The sequence below is a fragment of the Plectropomus leopardus genome, chromosome 6, assembly GCF_026936395.1.
Source record: "Plectropomus leopardus strain MGB_pleo_1.0 chromosome 6, ASM2693639v1, whole genome shotgun sequence".
Lineage (NCBI taxonomy): Eukaryota > Metazoa > Chordata > Actinopteri > Perciformes > Serranidae > Plectropomus > Plectropomus leopardus.
The window spans coordinates 29,994,864-30,012,998 of record NC_142181.1 but is presented as its reverse complement, the minus strand read 5'-3'; the positions used below and the strand labels follow the sequence as shown (position 1 = coordinate 30,012,998).

At 36.1% G+C, this 18,135-nt stretch overlaps 1 protein-coding gene across 1 annotated transcript in view; it reads left to right on the top strand.

Annotated features, from left to right (window-relative positions):
* Positions 1–5,742: 5,742 nt before the first annotated feature.
* yap1 (Yes1 associated transcriptional regulator) overlaps positions 5,743–18,135 on the top strand; it is a 35,491-nt gene continuing 23,098 nt past the window's right edge. The window contains exons 1-2 of the mRNA XM_042486644.2: positions 5,743–6,468; positions 8,222–8,457. Coding sequence (XP_042342578.1) covers positions 6,268–6,468; positions 8,222–8,457 — 437 coding nt within the window. The 5' untranslated portion in view covers positions 5,743–6,267. The remainder of the gene's footprint in view (positions 6,469–8,221; positions 8,458–18,135) is intronic.

The window sequence follows — 18,135 nt, the reverse complement described above, 5'->3', positions numbered from 1 at the left end:
GATACACGGACTTGGTGCAGTGTCGCTTCTCTTCTCTTGTATTCCCTCAGTGATGCATAGCATCGTCAAAAAATGGACTAAGGACCGGAAATGGTTTATAGTGAGAAGTGTCGTAACGTTGAAGGTGTGTTTGTGTTTCTTTGATGGCTGTAGAAAGGACGATTATATCTCGTGCGGTAGACTCAACCTACTGGCTCAACAAGGTGAGCTGTTGCCAGAGGGTTTGCAGCCATCTGTTGCAATTGCATCTACTCTGAACTTTACTCTTGCTTTAGTTCATTTAATGGTGTTCTTAAATTAGAGTAACATCAAAACCTATTTTGTTTTTAGTTGTTAGCTGCTGTAGTTTTTGTTAAAAATAATGTTTCTGTGCCTCTATACCAGAAAGAAAGGTGCATCAGGGGGAAAAACTGCAGGGATTATTGATGTGCACTCAGTTGCTCCTCCCTCATCAGCATGTCTGGTTTTGCCCTTCAGTAAACCTGCTGGGACTTGCTCCAAGAGGTGGAGGAAACCCAAGCTCAGTTGGGATGACTTTTTTCTTTTTTCTTTTTTTTCTGGCTGCAGGTTTCTGGTTCTATGATTGCATACATTCTTAGGTGTAACAAGGAGCAGTAAACAATGATGTGAATGTGGTGCCTCACTACCATGTAGAGTCATGCATCATCTCCTTGTTATCTTGCACCAAAACTATTCTACAGTAAAACGGACAAAAGATGCCCATAGTGTTTATTTGAGAAGGGACATCAATATCACTTCAAAGGCAAAGGGCTGAGGTGATTAGAGACAAATATTATTGAGCCTTTATCTGGATAGGTCAATTCTGATATTTAACCCTTTGAAACCTGCAGAGACATTGCTTTTCTTGTGCTGCGTACAGATGCTTTGTACATGCATGTAAAGCTCCGAAACCTGAACAAAGTTATTTTGACTGGTTTTGAGAACATGGCTAAAAAGGAAATGAGCAACTTGGTTAGTGGTATCCCGCATATTGCAAGCAGTAAGGAAATGAGAATGACTTCAAAATTGACTATTCACTAAATCACTAAATGAGAGAAAGCTAGAGAAACAATGACACTAAAATGTAGGGGAAAAAATGAAAAGAAAACTATATTAATAATAATAATAAAAATTAGCTATTTTATTTATTTATTTATTCGTTGATTCATCTATTTACCTTTTTTGGTTGTATTTTTTCTTCTCTGTCTCCTTTTTTTTCTCAATTTCAGGTATTTTTTTGTGATTTGTAATTTGTAACTTCATCCCATACATTCTCAAGTTTCAAAGGGTTAAAGTATTTAAGTGCCACTGAATCGAAAATATGTCCAGTAGAAATACCCAGAAATGACTGGGCATTGTTTCCACCTTTCTTTTCATCAGCAGACTATTATAAAAATGTACTGTATTTATATAATATAACAATAATAAAGTAAAAAGCACCCCGCACCCGTCACTTGCATCAATAAGTGAATGAGTCTTTCAACATGCACATATAAATAAAACAGTAGCATCATGTACATTAAGGGTCCGTCTGGCAAACTGTGTCCACAGCATCGCCCAAACCTTTTCTCAGAATACTCTTCTCTGAAATCTCTTCCCTTTGGCTGACAACTGTGTTCAGATTCATTATACTGCACAATGGTGAGCTTAAAGACATTTAAGCCTTAACCAGCACAACACCCAGAAACCCAACAAGAAAGGGCAAGAGAGCTGTAAATAAGGGAAGACATTTCCACACATGCAAGTTCAAGCTTGTGCTTTTGTCCGTTGTGAGGCGTAATCTCATGTTTTGTAACAGTCCATTTAACATGCAGTGGATGAGTGTCTGCTGCAGTTTCTGTTCAACTGAATAATCAGCTGGATGCATGTAAAAAAGATTTCAAAACTGGCTATTTTTGACAATATTGCACATGAAGACAAAATGCTTTTTACTTCATCCTAACACATACTTTCAGAAATATACATAATGCAAAGAATTCATCTTTGGCAGAGGTATCAAACAGATGAAAGATAATTGGGAGTTTATGCATAAAACTGAAAAAAAATGTTTATGATAAAAACACCAAAAGCTTACATCCATTAACTTATTTTTTTATGGAGGTGGCCCTGTATATATATTGTACTTTAAGTCATTTGCAAAAGAAGGCAGAGAGAAAGAGCGAGAGAGAAAGTTTGTGTTTATCATGATCTATAATCGTAGAGTACTGATTAAAGCCTGTAGGGGACACTCAAGCTCCCATCTGCCCTGCTGCCTGTAGCAACACCGTGCGTCACTATATCCGGTAATAACACCAGACCGAAGCTTTAGAAACAGGGAGGACTGTTATAGCCGCCCTGCCTTTCGGGGCCAGAGATACATTCAGTTACATAGAGCCCGTTTCTGCTGATCATCCAACCAAACCTCGGTGAGACTGAGACGCCTCAGACGGATGAAGAGATGTTGACCAAAAGTGACCAGACTCTCTAAGTGGGTGGTCCCCCCGGGGCCGGTGGGACTTTGCAGTTCATCTCTTTAATGTGTCTGAGTGCGTTACAATGATGTGAAAATGACCACTTTCACTCAAACAATGGACATCTCTTGACTGGCAGCATGTGTGCAAAGAAAGCATTGAAATATGTGTGCTTGCAGCACAATTATTAGTATTGCACAGAGTATTAAAAAAGTCAAATGAGCCTTGGAAGGAAACATTACAAAATAACAGGAAAAATATAAATTCCTATAAGAGAATTGGGCTTAATGATGCTAAAAAGTTCCCAAAGTTGTAAAATTAAATAAACAATAAATTCATTTATTTAATTAAATCATAATAATTTTGCACAAAATAAAAAATAAGTTAAAATAACATAAATGAAGTTAAAATAAGTATAAATTCCTCTAGGACAGTTAGGCTATATAAATACAAGTCCAGGAAGTCATTAAAATGTATTTGTTTTGCTCATTTACAGATTTAGATTTTATTTTGCTCATTTCTGTTGTCCAAAGGTAATCAAAGTTTTTAAATAAAATAAAACTAATAGCTTAAATCAAATGAAAACGATTAAATTAAGATACAATATAAATTACAAATAAACAATTAAATTTAAATATAAATTACATTAGAATAACCTTAATTGAAACAAATATGAAGTCCTATAAGACAGTTAGGCTATATGAATGAAACTTTACAGTGAATGCCATAATAGCCTACCAGGAATTATTAATATTGAATCAGTCGCAAAACTCTATATTTCTTTATTTTGCTCATTTCAGATGTTTCAAGTCATCAAAGTTTTTAAATTAAATAAATAAATAGAAATAATGATAATAACTTAAATAACATTACATAAATGATAACTTAAATATATTATGCTTTAAGGACATCTATGAGAGGTGCATCTGGTAAGAGACATGAGCATGTGAGTGGCAGAGCGAAGCTGTTTAATCTGTTCATCCGGGCTTTACAGTGTCTGCGGGTATTTAATAGGGCTTCATAATCATTCATTCAGTAGACGTATGGGAAAAAGAGTTGAAACAGAGCCTCTGTATCTAAAGAGAGTGGATCTTGACAAAATGATTTCTCAATGGAAGAGGGGCCTCATTAGCATAACAATTGTGGGAACTGTGTGGATCTACTTTTCATGAGCACTGTAAAAAGAAGGAAAAAAATAGTGCCATTATATTTACTGATGAGAGAAGGTGTGGGTTTGAGTTATTGTTTAATCACTGAGTTTGAAATTGCATGTTGCATCATTATCCAGCAAGAATTTATAATATTTTATACATAAACACAGAGGAGCCTAAAAATGTATGTTATATATAAATGTACATGTTTAAAATCTATTTAAAAATGCTGTGAAAACTGTACGATTTTTTTTTTTTTTTTTAAGTAACTCATAAAAATACTTCAAACAGAGATTTTAACATTTTAATGTTGTTTCCACACATATTTTTCACCCTGCATGTTTGGGATCTTAAAGTGACGATAATATAGCTCAACAAATACTGAAACATGCATGGAATTCTTTCTATTCGCTAAACACTCTGGCAGGGTCATAATTTAATGTTTTCCCAAGTGGGCTCCAGTTGGCATCAGCAGGGGTCCCTGTTGTGTTGAAGGGGTTACCAACAAAAAAAGGAATATTTTATTTCAGCAATTGTTGCCCAGATTATTGCACTCGTGTAAGAATGGTTTATTTTATTACTGAATAAAAAATATAACAAAAGTCGTGGGCACTGTAAATCCTGTCAGTTGGAGGTTTTGGGTGAGAGGATTTCACAATAAAAGTTGTTACATAGAGTACTGTGCAAAAGTCTGAGGCTACCTTAAGCTTTGTTATTTAGCAAGTTTATAATGATCATACATATTTATTTCTCAGTAGTCTCTGTACTAAAATAGAGCCAGAACAGAACTATTTCGACAGGCTTAAGCATCAAATATTTAGTGTGACCTCCCTTTCCATTTAGCTTGTCTTGAACTCTCTTGGGCAGAAAATATGAGATTTACAATATTAATCTTCTGACGTATTTACAGGTTTCAGTCAGGACATGTCCAAATATCAGTATTGACTGTTTGAGCTACATTTTAATAGTTGTATGATTCCATGTTTCACACTAAATATTGAATCTAAAGAGGCTTTTTTGTTCAGACTTTTTTTTGTGTGTTTGAATGCATTGTATGTGTTCTCTGTATTCTTTGTATCTTAGTAAAGAATAACTAAACAAATATATATGCAGTATATCCTCATTACAACTTTATTAAAACTACAAATCTATAGTGGCCTAAGACTTTTGCACAGTAGTGTATAACTCAAGTACTGTACTTAAATGTGAATTTGAGGTACTTGTACTTTACTTGCATATTTTCTTTTCATGCCACTTTATACTTTTATTCCACTTAATTTCAGAGGGAAATGTTGTACAATTTTACTTTTATAAAGTGCATACATTTATCTGATAGCTATAGTTACTTTACAAATTAAGAGTTTGGCATAAAAAGCATAAGAAGACTTTATGAAATATTATATTTTGTTATAAGTTAAAAATAAGTTATAAGTTGTTGATTAATTTTTTGGATACAAAGGAAACTAATGGCAATTATTTTGATAAACATTTATGTCTTTTTCTATTTTTGAAATGATTCAGCGTGTTGGTGGGGTGTTATTTTCAGTTTTGTTCATATTATTATTTTTTATTATTTCTTTTTGTTTTTTGTTTTTTAAATAATTTTGAGTTTGGGGTGTTTTTTCTGTTATTTATTATTTGGAGTTTTGTGGGTGTTGTATTCTATTTCATTAATTTGAAATTTTAGGTGTATTTCTAATTTTTTAAAAATATAATTTAGACTTTATTTTCCTCTTTTTTAAAACAATTTTTAGTTTTGGGGGTGAACTTTTCTTGTGTACTTTTCTTATTTTGAGATATTTGGTATGGTGGGTTTTTTTTTTTTTTTTTTTAAAGATCTTTCTGCATCAGGAAGTTTTACTTTTAATACTTCAAGTACATTTTCCTGATTGTAGGCTACTTACTTCTACTTAAGTACCTTTTCAATGCAGGAATTTTACTTGTAGCAGAGTATTTTCAAGGGATGGTATTAGTACTTTTATCTAAGTAAATAATCTGAATAATTCCTCCACCACTGATGAAAGTTCATGTTTTGATGTAATCGGGGAAAACTTCGGTACAGTTGATTTCAGAGGCCCTTTAAAGACTCTTGGCCCAATTAAAGCCAGGCTCCGCCCCTGGAGCAGACGTCCCATGAGTCATAAAGTTTGATGTCCTGCCCAAAGTTTAGACCCGACTGCAGCAAAAGTCTTTTTTTCTAGAAAGTGAGCTGCGGAGATTTACTCTGCGAACTATGAAGCTTTCTTTTAACAATTTTCACTAACAGCTTCAACAGAAACGCAGAAGTGGGACTTTTCCAACTGAGTGTTTGTTGTGTTTTTCGTCGTTTGTGGCTGCGTTTGCCTCTTTTTTTTTTCTTTTGGAAAAGTTTGGGCCGGACGACAACATATTCCAGTGTGGAGCAGATATGCGCTTTGTTACAACTATGCCAGCAAGAAACAACAGGAAAGCGCTGTGTTTCACTGCAGATTTCACACACTTTGGAAGACAGTAAACTGCTCGTGTGTTAAACTTTAGAATGATTCGGGATAACTTTTACTGAGTGGCGTCGATATTTCCTGCCGCGTGAAGACAAAAAAAAGTTTGGGATTGACTCAAATTTGTTTTTGTGAGTTTCTGAACGCGACATTTTTGGACTCTTAAAGTTCACAGACTGTTTTGGGACAATGGATCCGAGCCAGCACAACCCTCCTGCCGGACACCAGATCGTCCATGTTCGGGGCGACTCGGAGACCGATCTGGAGGCTCTTTTTAACGCCGTGATGAACCCGAAAAACACTATCGTGCCCCCCTCCGTACCCATGAGGATGAGGAAACTGCCAGACTCCTTCTTCAAACCTCCTGAACCAAAGTCCCATTCCAGACAAGTAAGCCCGCCCTGTCTCTCCTCTGCCCCTTCCCAGAAATCACGATTAAAGCAAGGCCCATCCTGTGGGGGCCCAGGCCCACAGTAACTCTACGTGACTGCTAATAATGACTTTATAATTATTTTATCCTGATTTGTCTTATTGCATTATTCTACTTTGTATTTGTTGTGAGCCTTTAGTAAATCACCCCTGTGCTGTGGAAGCTTGTATTTGTGGTCAGATCCTAAACTTGAGGACAAAAAAGTCCCTTTTTTGTGTAGGGCTATTTGCACTTTTTAAAGTTAATTAACTTAACATTCATTTACATATTTTTATTAAACCACATTGGTTTTAACAACATTTCTAACAAGCTTTAATGAGATTGGTTAAATCATCGCAAAGAAACGGCCTGTGGGGCCTGTGCGTAAAAGTGGAGTAACCAAAATATTCTCAGAGCTATTTGTTTGTTTGGCCTTTTTAGTAAAGAAAAAGCATCCACAGCAGATAAGAGAATACATTACACTTCATCTATGTTGTCAGATTGTCTGAACCTACATAATAAAGTGAATTTGTTCAAATGTTTTGGTTAGATTTATGATTGCAAAGCCTGTTTTAAGAAGAGTGGCAATCATGTGGGAATACGTAAAGAGAATCTCCAAAACAGTGTTTTTTGTGATTAAGATGATTTAAAATCAAAAATTTCGATGGTTGAACTCGTCCTATTTACCCCCTTCCCCTGTCCACCCCTACCGTCCCCCACAACTGTTGCTTGTGGTCTCTGTGGAGTTTAGTTACCAGTGCGCATGCGTTGTTGTGCAGCGAGTCTGCGCTCTCCTCGCAGGCCTCTGCCCCCCCAAATCCTCAGACTAAAACAACTCCCAAACCTGCCCACACATGCACAGGAGAAAAACTTCCTTAACATGAATGTGGAGCGATTTTAACGTATAAGAAGTGACTGAAATGCTAAACCAGGGTGATCTATTCAAACGGTCTGCCCATAAAAATCCTTTATGCTGTGTTTCCAGTATTGTTTGAATTCTCACCATTGCCTGTTGACAGACTCAAATGCACAGTTTTTTCTGTTCAAAATCAAAAAGATGTATTTTTTTTATTTTCTTTAGTTTTTTAAAGAAATATTAGGGGTGGGAATCACCAGAGCCCCCATGATATGACATTATCACGATACTTCAGTCATGACACAATATTACTGCAATTTTAAAAATGTTGCAGTATGCTATACTATGAATTGCCATATATTGTGATGTATTTATTTATCTGTTTTCAACTGCAAATTAAGCTTTGTCACCCTTTCTCTAATAAAGTAACATTTTCAGTTTGTTCATCTTACATTCTTTTTTTTTTTTTGCACCAAATTGTATCTTATGGACTTAAAAGTAGTTTGTTTTATTGAGTAGGCTACAAAAATATATATATTTTTAAAGTTTGTAATAATGATAATTTATTTGAAATTTAAAAAATGATACTTAGCATCCATGTATCGATATGATACTGCCAGAGAAAAATATCACAATACTGTACCATACCGATTTTCTTCCCCCACCTCTAATAGTATACTGGTATACTGGTGTTGTGGCAGTTGTATGTTCTCATAAATTAAACATTTTAAAAAATCATTATGAATATAGTTATTCAAACAATTTTAGTTTAACACAAACTTCATCTGTGTTTACCCTTTTTTAAAATGCCATAACTATTTCAGAGCTATTCAAAACACTGTGGAACTACATTCATTCTGCTTCTCTTCTCTCTCTAGGCCAGCACTGATGCTGGGAGTGGTGGAGCACTCACACCCCACCATGTCCGTGCACACTCGTCCCCGGCCTCCCTGCAATTGGGAGCTGTCTCTGGTGGCTCCCTGTCTGGCATGGCCCCACCAGGTGCTTCCCCTCAACATCTCCGTCAATCTTCTTATGAGATTCCTGATGACATGCCGCTGCCACCGGGATGGGAGATGGCCAAGACCGCCTCTGGCCAGAGATACTTCCTCAAGTAAGTATGATGGCAACAAAGGTCAACACTGGTTCTTGCATATAGAGTCCCTGAAAAACCTAGAAAGTTTTAATGGATGACTTTTAAGGTACATAAGGTACATCAGTATGCCTCATTTTGTCCTACTGTAACCAGCATCTCGAGGAAGGTTGTTAATTGAGTTTCTTTGGCTATGAGAAACAGCTTTAAAATATTTTTTTGACTTTTGACCTGACAATAACATGAGTATGAAATCAGGGATCTGTGATTTCTAACCTTAACCACTCAGCTATGTTATTCGTATAAAAGAAATGTGACTACAAGACCATGTTAGTCATGAGAGAGTTCTTGCTGGGAACCTGCATGAAGCCTGGCCTCTCTTTATCATATACACCATTATTTTGAAATTCCTGTGACAGGTCACCATTTCTGTCCAAGTGCACCTCCTTCCTAAACATTCAAACTGTGCAATTGGCCCAGTGCTAGGCAGATAATGGCAAGCAAGCCATGAAAAAGACAATCAGGATATTTACTTATTTCATCTCATATTGATCGCAGGCCCCTGACTTGAATTTAATCAAAACTGTTTTGTGGCAGACTTTGTGATATCAGGAATTATTGTGTTGTTGTCCAAAGAATCTATATAATATCGTATTGTGGTGAAACTTGTGATTTTACTCCCCCAGACGAATTACAAAAAGAGAATTTTTCAATAACATATAGTGTATAAATTAAAAAAAATACTTGAGTATCTTTTCAAAGTAGCTGCAAGGAACTTTCAGTTGGTGTTGATTTTGGTGGCCCCTGTGGACAAAAGCAGTAGCTGTCCAAAAGAACAGTACCACCATGTTGTAACGATAAGGTTTTGTTTTGATCGGGGGGGGTTTGCGGGTCTGTGAATGCAGCGCAGCATGCAGAGTTCTTTTCATCTCTATGGCTTTGCCTACTGCGCTGTAAACAACCCAATATATTTTATTTTTTTAATACTGCTCCTAATTAATAGTCAAGCTCCATTGATTGATACTATGGCGGGCGGCCATAGTGTCAGTTAATAATGAGAAACACTGATTTAAAGAAATCATTGTCACAAATAATTTTTTTGGTTGATTTTTTTTTTTTTTTCAATATTCTCCATTTTTTCCCTCAAAGTGTCCGCGCCCCCCTGGCGGCCCACCTGGGGAGTCGCGGCCCAACATTGAAAAACAGTGATATAGAGGCATCAGTATTAAATGTCCAGTGTGTAGGATATAGGGGTGTCTCTTGGCAAGTGAACAATATTTATAACTACATTTTCATTAGTTAACCATTTAAAACCTCAACAGATTTGCTTGATTTCTTTCAAAAACATGGGAGGGTGGTAACTAGCAACAAAAGAAGAAGACATTACCCCAAAATAGCAAGAAATTAGTAAAAAGTAACAAGAAAATGACTTAAAATTAGCCAAAAAAAGAAAAGTAAAAAACATAAAGAGACAATAAAACTACCTTAAAAAAATAATTTTTTAACATGATTTTAAATGAATTCTAAATATATAATTATGAGTAAACATTGTTTTAAAATCCTTTTTTCCCCTTGTTTTGGTTAATATCTAGTAATCTCATAGCTAATTTTTAAGTCATTTCCTTGTCACCTTATACTCTTTTTTTTCTTTTTTCCCCAATTTTCTGGATATTTCTTGCTAAGTTGCTCATTGCCTTTCCCCATGTTTTCAAAAGAAATCCAACTAATTTTCTTAGGTTCTAGTGATTTAAATGCTTGTGAAAGGTGTCTGAATGCAGCACAACAAAACTGATGTCGATCCAGGTTAAGGGGTAATAATCACCTGAAAATAAGACTTGTGTTTTCCTTAGAATGAGCCACTTATATCTACATAGGAACCAGGTCCTCTTCCACAGAGTCCGCCATGTTGTTCCACAATAGCCCAGAATGGACAAACCAACTACTGGCTCTAGACAGGGCCGTTTGTGTTTTGAGATGTAAATGAACCTAAACATGTCAAACCTACACAACATAACAAGCGCATGTTGAAAACAAATTTTTAGGGATAACAGGAAAAGTTAAGCTTCCACTAACTGTCAAGACAAGTCACCAGAGAAGTGCTCTTGTGTTGGGACTCTGATACGGCAGCTCTGTTCAGCATACATTATGCTGACAATAATTTGCAAATGTGCTACAGTGCACAATGGTGGCCAGTGTGCTCACAAAGAGACAATTGCAATAGTTGAGTTGTAGGTTATTAAATTTGGTGGCCTCCGCAAACAAGGGAGAAGTCTTTTGAGGGGCTGCTGCTGTATGTTGTGCTCCTTTTCTTGGTCTCAGGTTTCAGGAGAAACAATGGATCATTGTAGCTGCTGCAGACAGCAAAGGAGAGACATCTCTGCAAAACTCATCTGCTAACCAGCACATCTCCACCACATTTATGATCCAAAGTCAACTTTGGTAAATAGTAGGTAGCGGGTAGCAGAGCCCTTTAGGTCTGTCAGTTTATTGCAACATTTTGGGTTGTGAGCGTTTTCTTTAGTATTCTTTCCAACTTTTTTGGTGTATTTAACTTAATTCTGTGTAGTTCTGTGAAAGATTGAATTATTCATAAAAGTGATGTCATTGTCAACAATTTGTGTTGAGATAATCAGCCTATTGTGAAATGTTTCAAAGTTTACGAAATGCTCAGCAGCTCATGTTTAGAGATGATTCAATGCTGTGAGTCCTCATTCTAACTCCCCTTAAAGGCAAAATGTTGTCAGTTCTAGGAAATATTACTCTCTGATACGACATCTGAACAAACACGATAGCCTTAGATCTGCTTGGATTCGAAAAGAGCTTTCGGTACCAGATGTTTTGAGGTCTCACATCTGGAGAACATCTGGGCCGTTTTGAGGAGGCTCTTCTAAAATTGTACAAAAGGACTGTGGGGTAGGAGAGAAAAAATGCTATTCTCATAGACTCTCCAAGGATCACCGCTGTTGTTTGGAAACTGACTGATCTAATGAGCCTCCAGATGATGAACCAATTTTGTAAACTAAATTAAAGTTTAGCTGGAAAACCCAATCTTGAATAATTTATAGTTCAATAGTTTTAGAAGTATGTCAATCACTTTTTAAAAATTGAAACAATGCGTCATTTTGCCCTTGCTATATACTGTAACAATTTCGTAATTGCCAAACTTTTTGTTTTTTTCTAATGCCTCTATATTTAAAACAAAGCAGATATAACCAGTGGTGAAGGAAGTATTTAGTCCCTTTACTCAAATAAAAGTATTAATAACACGCTGTGAAAATACTCTGTTAAAAATAAAAATACTGCATTGAAAATGTTTCTAAAGTAAAATTAGGTAAGTTTAATCAGAAAAATGCACTTAAAGTAAGAAAAGTTTAAAAAAAATCCTTTAAAAACACCCCCAAAACTAAAAAAAGAAAAGAAAAGAGAATGACTTGCATGTTGTGACAATTTTATTGTCAATCTGCTAATTGATTTTAATTTTAATTTTTTAACTCTTCTTGAGATTTTATGTTAAAAAAAAAACATTTACAAAGTTATTTCTAACTTTAGCTGTCAGATAAATGCAGTGAAGTAAAAAGTACAAAAATACCCACTGAAATGTAGCAGAGTAAAAGTCTAAAGTGGGATAAAAACAAGACTCTAGTAAAGTACAGGTGCCTCAAATTTGTATTTAAGTACAGTACTTGAGTGAATATACTTAGTTACATTCCACCACTGGAAATTATTCAGTACATTTACATTATATTAGAAAAAGTCAAATTGTTGTATTAGTGCAACTAAAACTGGACCTGAAAAATACACGTAAACATGTTAGTCGGACTGAAATTGTACTAAGTCGAACTTCTCAAAGTCGGAATAACACACCTTGATAATTGATGATCGATTTACTCTTTCGTGTACACGCCTCAATCAGACCTGAACTGGTCTAGGTGTTCTGTGCATGCTGCATAGTCCATGTGCTGGGCTTTGACCCGGAAGTTGAACAGCATAAATTTGTAGTTGAAAGCTTGGAAAAGCTAAAGTAGGAAGGGAGGAAAACAAAACAAGATAAAGTAAAACATAGAGTAAGTGCAAAATGTACAGCACTGAAAGTTATCCATGTTCCTTCAATAAATCTAATCTCCCCTCTGGTGCTTGTACACTGGGGAGAGGACAGTGGTCCAATGAAATGGCCTAATCGAAATCCTACCATAGTGTACGTTTTGCACCATATGTCAAAAAAACATAATTCCCATACAGTCCTATACAGTCTCTACTCATATTTGTCTAAAAGTCTGTTCCAAAAGCAGAGCATCTTGCTTTCTGTGGTTTTGGAAAAACAGTTGAGAAGCTCTGTGTCAGCTGGCATGTTATACAACCAGAGTAAGTGTAGTACACAGTGTTTGTGTTCAAGTAAGGAAAACTCCAGGAGACATCTTCCATTCGCCGCACATCAAAGTGCAGATATTTGATCTGGAATACAGGCGGCCTCAGCAGAGCTGCTGGAAAAGACACTCCCCTATTTATAAACAGGAGTTGTCTGACTGAGACATGTTGCAGAAGGAGTGAAGCAGAGCGAGAGAGTGTGTGTGGGTGGCTGGACAGACGGGTGGGGGTGGGGAGTCTATCACCCGCTGGCAGAGAGCGGAGAGGGGGCTCACATTTCACTCAGGTGACCGCTGTTGTCCTTAGAGATAAATCAACTCAGAGTGAAAGTTTTTTTTTGTGTGTGTGTGTGTGTGTGTGTCTGGTTGTTTATGAGTACATGATATGGTCATACAGTTGGGGTTGATTGGCCTCTGTGAGTCACAGCGGAGCTGCGGATGCCGATGTCCCACTCCCTTTAAAAAGCCAGGCTCCGTTTTGGTATGAATGGAGCCGTGGCGCTGTGATGGTGCCTCTTTTGTGTCAATGGAGTTAAATGGCAGCCATGTGGAGATGACTAGAAGAGGGGCCAAAAGAAACTCCGGCCCTCCCTTTGTCCCAGCAGTGAAACAGTGATCTTTATTCAGACCACAGGCCTGTTGAGACTCATGTGAGCCTTCCCAAAATAGACAAATGGTTGACATGAAGTTTAAAGATGGTGGTTAGAGAGGGCAGCGGCTTTCTTGGGAGTTTTACCTTGTTCTTCACATCTGAAACGTTCAGGCTGGGAGTTGATGATAAAATATTGAACTGGTGCATATAAACTATGCTGACATCTTCATTTTGAAATGTTTATTTTGTTTTTGTTTTGTATATTGACAAGTGCTGAAACAATTAGTAATAATAAACTTTATTTTTATAGCACCTTTCATACAAGAAATGCAGCCCAGCAAAGAAATGTCATGCACCTAGTGCTTCACATGAAAAGACACACAAGACATAAAGACATTATGAAACCAGCATGTAAAAACAAAATAAGATCAGAATACATAGAATGCATCTCCACATGGATAAACCCACTTGATAATTCTAGTGAAAGTAAGATAAAAAAAAAGGATACAAATTAAATGCACAAAATGCACAACATAAAATGCAAAACAAAAGCCACTGAGATAATATGAATAAAAATAAGGCTAAAAAACAATTGGTAAATCATTTAATTATTCAGTCATAATCAATATTGAATTTCAGTCATTTCATAAAGACAAATGTGCTGTAATTTATTAGTTTCCAGCTTCTGAGTTTGTAATTTTTTCAGCTGTTTTTCTATCGTTGTAAATTTGGATTTCAAACTTTATTAGGGTCAAGGAAATTCAGTAAAATTAGGGCTAGGCAATATATCGATATAATATCAATATCGTGGTATAAAACTGAATATCGTCTCACTGAATTGAATGGAATATACTATATTTTGAACATTTAAAAAATACTAAATAAAATACACAAAAAATGATAGTGAACATTTACAACAATTTTTCAATAAGCAACATAAATTAACATTTCATGTCCAAAAAGGAGTAGAAAGAGGTAAATGCTTGACTAGTCCTACCCTGTTCTATTCTAACCTATTAATACATAATCACAATGCAACTCTCCAATTAAGTGTCCATCCCCACACCTAAACCAATCAAATGCTAAAAGAGGAGGTGCTGTAGGAAATACACGATGGCAGACCCCCCCGGTCTGTCCGATAGCCACGTCTGGTCCACGTAATATCTCAACTCTTACGATTTTGGATATGGTAATATTGTAAGTGTTGTCTTTTCCTGGTTTCAAAGGCTGCGTTACAGTAAAATAATGTAATTCCCTCAACTTATGGGACTATTCTAGTTGTTCTATCATTTGTCTTAACTCAAATAGTCATTATATCTAAATTAGAGAAAAACCAAAAATCGTATTGTTTAAATACTTTGTGAAAGCACCAAAAGTCACCCTTACAATATTGTTGTGATTTTTTAATATTGATATCAATGTATTTGGTCAAAAAATATTATGATATTCAATTTTCTGCATCTGGCCTAGTCCAAAATTAGGTATTTATAATTAAAAAAGGAATCAATAGTTTAATAACTTAAATTACTGGTAGTTGTAGCCTTAATGGAAATAGCAGTCGGAAATGAGCAGTCTCCTTCAGAAATCTCTTTTTTTGTTTTGACTGTTACATAAATAACAAAAACTTTCAGCTGCCAGACGACTGGGAGAACGTCAACAAAATCTGTTGACCTTTCCTCCTCTTTCTTCCAGCAGTTTGCTGTGGCCTTTGATTTATGACAGCAGGGGCAGGGAGGTTGGGTCACCTTGCTCGGTGGTGGGATGGGGGCAGGGCCGGTCTCCCGGGCTGGGTCATAAACTAATGAAGGTTTCTAATTTAGACACACCGGTAAACTCGGAGGGGTAATCACTGTTTCCGGGCACTTATTAAATGCAGCTTTGAATGAGCTTTTAGTCCGTGGGAAATCAGCCCTAAGCAGAGGGAAGCTCTGGGGGAGTAGCTTTTGTCTGCCCTCAGGGGCAGGTAGGGCCGTGTGCTGACGGACACTTTGTTTTTTCTCAGTTGGATTTTAAACTGTTTGGATGAGCCTGGTTTCCCACAACCAGAGAGGCTGACCTGCGTCTTTCAAAATGTAACTTATCAGCGATTATAAAGGATGAAATTAGTGACCAGATTTGTTAATTTTTAACATTTTATACTGTATTACAGACTTTTGTTTTCTATGTGAAGCCGCACACTCCTGGTTAACCAAGAACACTAAACAGACTGAGAACTAGTGGAAATTCAGTGTACACTATGGGGTTTCCTGAACACCTGCTGCACTAAATACAATACAAAGAGACCCCCTATCAGAGCAGGAAAGATCAAATGTATATTTGGACACTATGCTCCTATTGTATACAGTTGGCAGTATGCAATGTCCACATATGGCTTTGGAGATTATCCTGTTTATTGCCATGTTGGTTTTCACACACAAGAAATTTGCTTAGTTGTATTGGTGCATAACATAAACACAGTAAGAGAAAATTTAAAATAAAAGCAAATATTGTAGAATGGTGAATAAAGAATAAAATTACTATAAAATATGAAATATGTACAATATATCTTGAATTAAAATGGTGAGTGGTTTCCAGTAGATTATTATATATTTAGCTTGTGTAAAACAGACATGGGTGGTTCTTGTTTGAAAATTTCCACTTTTTCCTGTTTACCTAAGAGAAAACAACATTGGCTTCTTTTATTTCAGTCTGTTTCCCCTTTGTTATTATGTGAAAATCACTTTTTTGATGAATAAATATTAAGGGCCAGAGATAGTGTTGCAGTATTTTTGCACAAATAAAATTTAATCCAATGTGCTCACTCCAATATAAATGATAGAAAAAGGGTGCTGAATCCTCAAAAATAGATAACAAAAACAGTCAAATCAGACAGCACTCCACTGAAACAATATTTTTACTGCCATTCGAACATTTCGGGCAAGACGCCCTTCTTCAGCGTGTGCACTGGCAATAATAAAAATGATATTTTTGCACAGCAATATTGTAATCATACACAGATGCCAAGTATCAGTTTTGCAATTAGATTATTAATATTACAAATAAAAAAATTGACTATTGGTAGCCTACTAATATAATAAAATCAATAGCTTTGCCTGTCAGCGAGAGACAACTTGGTGCATGAATGACTGAAGGGTGATGAACAGACTGAAAATTTTATTAATAGATAAAACAGATGTTGACAAATTTTATGACTTGCTGTTAATGCGATCCCAAAGCGCCATTACGCTAGATTTTGGAAGAGCTGGGACATAATTTGCAATAGAAGAAGGTAATAAATTGCATTTGCAAAACATCTTATCAAAATACTGAACATATAAAAGGCTTAAAATTACAATAATATTTTATCATGACTTAAGTATCAGATAATATTGTATCGAAGGGCCTCTGTTGGTTCCCATCCTTAATAAATAAACACCCAGAGTGCATTTGAATACTACAGTACCCACAGTGCATTGAGAGATGCACACAAATGTTGTGGTTATGTAAAATAATATTGTCAGTTACATTGCCTGATGTGTAAATTTGCGCCACATTTGTTGATTTCAGTTTTATTGATTGGCTAACACAGATCTCACAGCTTAGCATCTTATGCAAACATCATGTATAATGCCTAAATATCTTCAATATGAACCTATCTAATACACTTCAACTCTGCTTAAAGCTTGATGTCAGAAGTACGCAAATTGGTTTTCAAACTAAGCCGTTACAAGCCGCGGCCACTCGGCCGGTCACAAATGGTGCTGGGAAGACTGGGCTGTAAGCCTGCGTGAAGCCCTTATTTGGAGCAACTTTGTGTTTGACAAACTTTTGGTTTATTGACCACACACAGACAAGGCCCTTCCTGTTCAACTGGGGCCTGTCAGCTCAGTACACAAATGGGACTGTGAGAAAGTCAGGCTAGTGTTTACCAAAGTCTTGATGTAACACCTCTGTTCCAGACATCAATGCCTCCACTGTCACTGAGGGCATCTCCACAGAGATGTAGTATCTGAGACGTGGAGCCTCTCAGGTGGGGTTTAGAGTTCCCAAAAGTACTCAAACCATACCACCTCATGGCAACCGAATACAGCTTAGATAACAAAATAAAGAAACAACTGTACATATGTTGTCAGTTGCATACATTTAAACTTTTTTACTGTTAAAATGTATGTATTAGTGGTAGGAATCACCAGAGGCCCCACAAAACAATATTATCACGACATTAAAGTCACAATAATATGATAACAATGTTATATGTGTTGAGATTTGTCAAATATTGCAATAAATAATGCGATGTATTGCGATTTATTACCTTTTTTCAATTGCAAATAATGTCTCAAATACGATAAAGTTTTCAGCCTGTTCATCTCACTTCAATCATTTCATTACAGCAAAATGTGTCTAGTGGACTGTAAAAGCAATAGATTGTTTTTATTCTAGTAAGCTACCAAAAGTTTAATTTGTATTTGTAATATTAATTAAAAAAATACATAACATAATATTGTTAAACATTATATAAAATCAGTACTTGGCATCTGTATATCAATATGATATTGCCACGAACATATATCGCAATACTATGCTATATCAATCCCCCCACCCCTAGTATGTAGGTGTGATATTGCATTGGAGTTTATGAATTTATACAAAAACTTCAAAATAAACAAAAAGTTGCTGGATTTAAGATAACACAAGAGAAGAAAAAGCAAAGTCCTCACAGTAGATGGAAAATGTAATACAGTTACCACCGAGGTGACGTTTCGA